The following is a 4123-nucleotide window of genomic DNA, read 5'->3' on the forward strand; positions in this document are numbered from 1 at the left end:
ATGCCTTTTTTATTTCTACATTTTTCAAGTAAAAATCTCAAGCGTCCCACTTAAACTTCTTTTATTGATATACGTGCGGATCTTTATGCAACATTAATGCATTAAATTGTCACTCTTTCACCATATTTTTTTTAGTACATAATGAATATAGTGGATCTTTCTCCAAATTGAGATTGTGATGATGATTATTGAAATTTATTTCCATCAAGGCATGAAGATCATTGATAGATCATGCTTATGCTACTTACAATTAATACATATCACCCATGTTGTTTAAAATCAATATTAGTAAAGATAAAAGAAAAAAATTGTTAATGGTGAAAGCAATAACTATTGAGCTATAAAATCAACCATTATTATTATCTACTATGTTAAAAAAAGAATTTCAATGCTCCATCAAAATCAGATTATTTAAATACTACATCATAACTTTTTTATCTGTAATTATCTAATATTTTCTCCTACCCTTATATGAGGGATTGCACTAATTCATATTATGCAATGATTTTGCAATACGTAATGAAAACTATCAAATTTGATGGTATGCCAAAACCTACTCGACCTCTTCCGTAAGATCTTTTTTGCAATTTAAGTGCTTATCATTTGTTACTATGATCATGATGAATGATGCTATTGTTAAGGGATGAAGTATGTTCTTGCATAATGCATATCTATATTACTATTATAAGTGTGGTTTGTAAATCTCCTCATATATCATCCTGATCATTCATTGAAAATCCTTAAACGAATATCCATTGTTAATTTGTTTTCACTTTTCGTATTTCTTCATATAATCCAATCTTCCAAAGTGGCGCATTCCATCTGCTTGCGACCTAATGTCTAGCTTTTCTTCCTCTCGTATAACTAAGATATCATGAACGCTATGTCCGCTTGACTATACAAAGATGGGTCGACTACATTAATATAGAAATTGTCCAAAATGAAATTGGCCAACCATAAGATATATGTATGATTGGTACCCATATCTCCTAAACTTGATTTCGCCAAATCAATGAATGTTGAGGACCACTAAGATTTAGTTGATGTGTATCACACATTTAAAAACATTAATGGTACATTTTTCATTTTTTATATCTCACCAGAAGGCCTTCTTAACAATCAGGGGATTTCTCTGCTATCAGACATTGAAATCCTTATGTTGACCATATCCGAGTCATGACTTAGTGACTACTTCAATCGATTTTCTTTGACTTCTTGTTGCTTTGATGTTGTTATAGTCTGGCCAATTTTCATATACTCTATCATTTCGAGTGTTGTTTTTGTCATATCTTATTGAGCTCTAACTCATTTTTTATGGCTCCTCATGTAACAATAAATCTCTCTTTTGTCCCTTATAATTTGGACACATATATTTTCATTTTTTTTTATAATTCAATTAAATTAAAGTTTTTTTTGGATAATTTTCTTACTGCTTCTTAAAATACTATAATTTTTGTTAGTTATTTTAAAAAGCAATAAAAAATCATTCCAAACAAGGCTTAATCTAATGGTTGATCATCGTAATCTGATCATCCTCAATTTAAGGGGCGATTCTGTCTCTTATATTTTATTCAAACACTAATAGAATCATTTCAATTGGACGTGACCCATGATTTTTTACTTTTCCAGAATTTCTACGTAAAAATTCTGGTGTTTTCTTTTTCTTTTATTTATGAGTTGGATGTCCGTACAACATTGAAACGTAAAAATTCTAACTCAATCATCGTATATATTCTAGCTCTCAATAACAATAAATCTCTCTCTTTTGTCCATTATATTTTTTTCCACGTGTTTTTGTATTTTTTATTAATGAATTTTTGTATTTTTTATTAATGAATTAGACTAAGCCTCAAATTTTTCTCCAAAAAATAAATAAATAATCCCACCAGCACTACGCGGGCAAGTCAGAGCATCGTAGCTGTTTGGGTCTCCCCAACACCGCAAAGAAAAATAAAAATACTGTGATGATCCCTTGCCGCACCATCAAACTTTGACCAAAGCCTCATTTAATATCAGAAATATTGGCTGATTTTCTCTTTACAATAAAGAGAAAGCGACGGCCAAACCCGTTCCGCACCCTCTATACGTCTCAGAAGACCCACCAAACCGCCCACTGTCCGTCACGTTGATAAAGGAGTCTCGGTCCTATTTAGTGGGCCATTTTTTCGGTGTGATAAACATAAAGAACCCACCCTTCGTCTCACGTCACCCCAACTCGCCCGTTCCCCTTTGACTCCCCTCCTCTTCAATAACTCCCTTTCCCTTTCCCATTCCCATTTCCAAAGCCAATGCAAGTTATTCGCATGAACGAATAAGAAATAACTCTGTCGACGCCGAGAGGAGCAAGAAGAAGAAGAAGAAGAAGATGGGCAGGAAAGAGGAGATAGTTCAGCTGCAGAACCTTGGGGTTAAGGTTCCGAGCTTTTTCAGATGCCCAATCTCGCTCGACGTGATGAAGTCGCCGGTGAGCCTCTGCACCGGTATCACCTACGACCGGTCCTCGATACGGCGATGGCTTGATTCCGGCAATAACACCTGCCCCGCCACCATGCAACCGCTTCCCTCTACCGATCTCGTCCCCAACCTGACTCTCCAGCGCCTGATTAACTTTTGGTCGGCTTCCGCCGCCGCCGACACGGCCGATCTTGTTCCCAGCCACCCCGCCGCCGATCTTCTCCGAGACCTCAGCTCATCTCCAAACTCCGCGCCTTGCCTTCGCCGGCTTGCCGATTTTCTCCTCGACGCAGACAATGAGGATTTTGATAAGAACCGCCTTATCGCATCTGGCAGCTGTGCGACCACGCTTACCTCCGTGGTTAACGAAAATGCCTCCAAGATCGAAATCCTGGAAGCTGGTGTACGGGTTTTAGCCCTAATCCTCACAGCTGAATTCATCGAGGAGAGCAATAAGAAGCTCGTGGTTTCTTCCCTCGTCTCCAATCTTGATTCATCCGTGTCCAGTCTGCTTTCCCTGCTAAAAGAGGGAAAAAACCCCGATTCACGAGTCGATGCTGCTCGGGTATTGGATTCCATCTTAACATCGTTTCCGGACTCTAGGATTCCAATCTCGGAGAAGCCGGATCTGATCCCGGAGCTGATCCGGCTGATTGGATCCACGGACGAAGGGATCGGGAAGGAGAAGATGGATAGATCCGCGATCGAGGCCGGGCTCTCGTGCCTGGTAGCGATCTCTGGCGTCCGGCGCGCGAGGGCGCTTATGGTGAAGAAAGGCGTCGTCGCGGCAGCGAAGAAGATTTTAACAGCCGATGTCTCGATGGCCCCAGCGACTGCTGCAGAGAAGGCGTTGAAGCTTCTGGAGGTTGCTTCAGGGCTACCGGAGGGAAGATCGGCGATATGCGAATCGGCAGAGGATTTCATGGGCGCGATTCTAGGGAGGATGATGAAGGTGGGGAGAAAGGGGACGGAGGCCGCAGTGATGGTGCTGTGGAGCGTTTGCCATCTGTTTCGGGATCAGCGGGCGGTGGAGGCGGTCATGGCCGCTAACGGCGGCGTGACAAAAATTTTGCTATTGATGCAAAGCGATTGCTCGCCGGCGGTGAGGCATATGTCGGGAGATCTGCTGAAGGATTTCCGGGTGAACTCCAAGAGCTGTATCGCCGGCTACGACACCAAGACCACGCACATTATGCCATTCTGAGAATATGCCAACAACACAAGAAAGTGAAATTTACTTGTAAATGCGTAGAGTTTTTAGCCATGAAAAAGAATACGAAAAGCCAGATAAATATTTTTCTCCAATTTTATTGGATCATCATCTTTTTAACAGTTATTTATGGCTTGCAGTTTTTCATTTTTGGGTATTTAAAAAAATTAATGAGATTTAAATTATATTTAAATTGTTCCATTCGGTAATAAGCTGAAGAAATCTTAATTAGGGAGAAAGCTCCTTCGCTTTGCATTGGAATTTTGCAGTTGACTATCTTTCAAAATTGAATGTGGTGAACAGTTTTTTTTTTTTAATAATTTTTTTTAATTTCTTGAAAAATATTTGAAGAAGAAAATTATGCTCGACTTTAAAGATGTTGGGTTTATGTTATAAATAATATTTTGAATGAAATTAATTTTCATATAAATCGGGTAATTTTTAAAGTTTTTATTGAAA

The 4123-nt window shown here is 39.1% G+C and overlaps 1 protein-coding gene across 1 annotated transcript; it reads left to right on the forward strand.

Moving 5' to 3' along the window:
- Positions 1-1831: 1831 nt before the first annotated feature.
- On the forward strand, positions 1832-3759 carry LOC110105760 (U-box domain-containing protein 27-like). Its single transcript, XM_020835382.2, has one exon. It carries the CDS (start codon positions 2366-2368, stop codon positions 3656-3658), a length of 1293 nt encoding a protein of 430 aa, XP_020691041.1. The 5' UTR covers positions 1832-2365; the 3' UTR covers positions 3659-3759.
- Positions 3760-4123: the final 364 nt, after the last annotated feature.

The sequence above is a fragment of the Dendrobium catenatum genome, unplaced genomic scaffold, assembly GCF_001605985.2.
Source record: "Dendrobium catenatum unplaced genomic scaffold, ASM160598v2 fragScaff_scaffold_215, whole genome shotgun sequence".
Lineage (NCBI taxonomy): Eukaryota > Viridiplantae > Streptophyta > Magnoliopsida > Asparagales > Orchidaceae > Dendrobium > Dendrobium catenatum.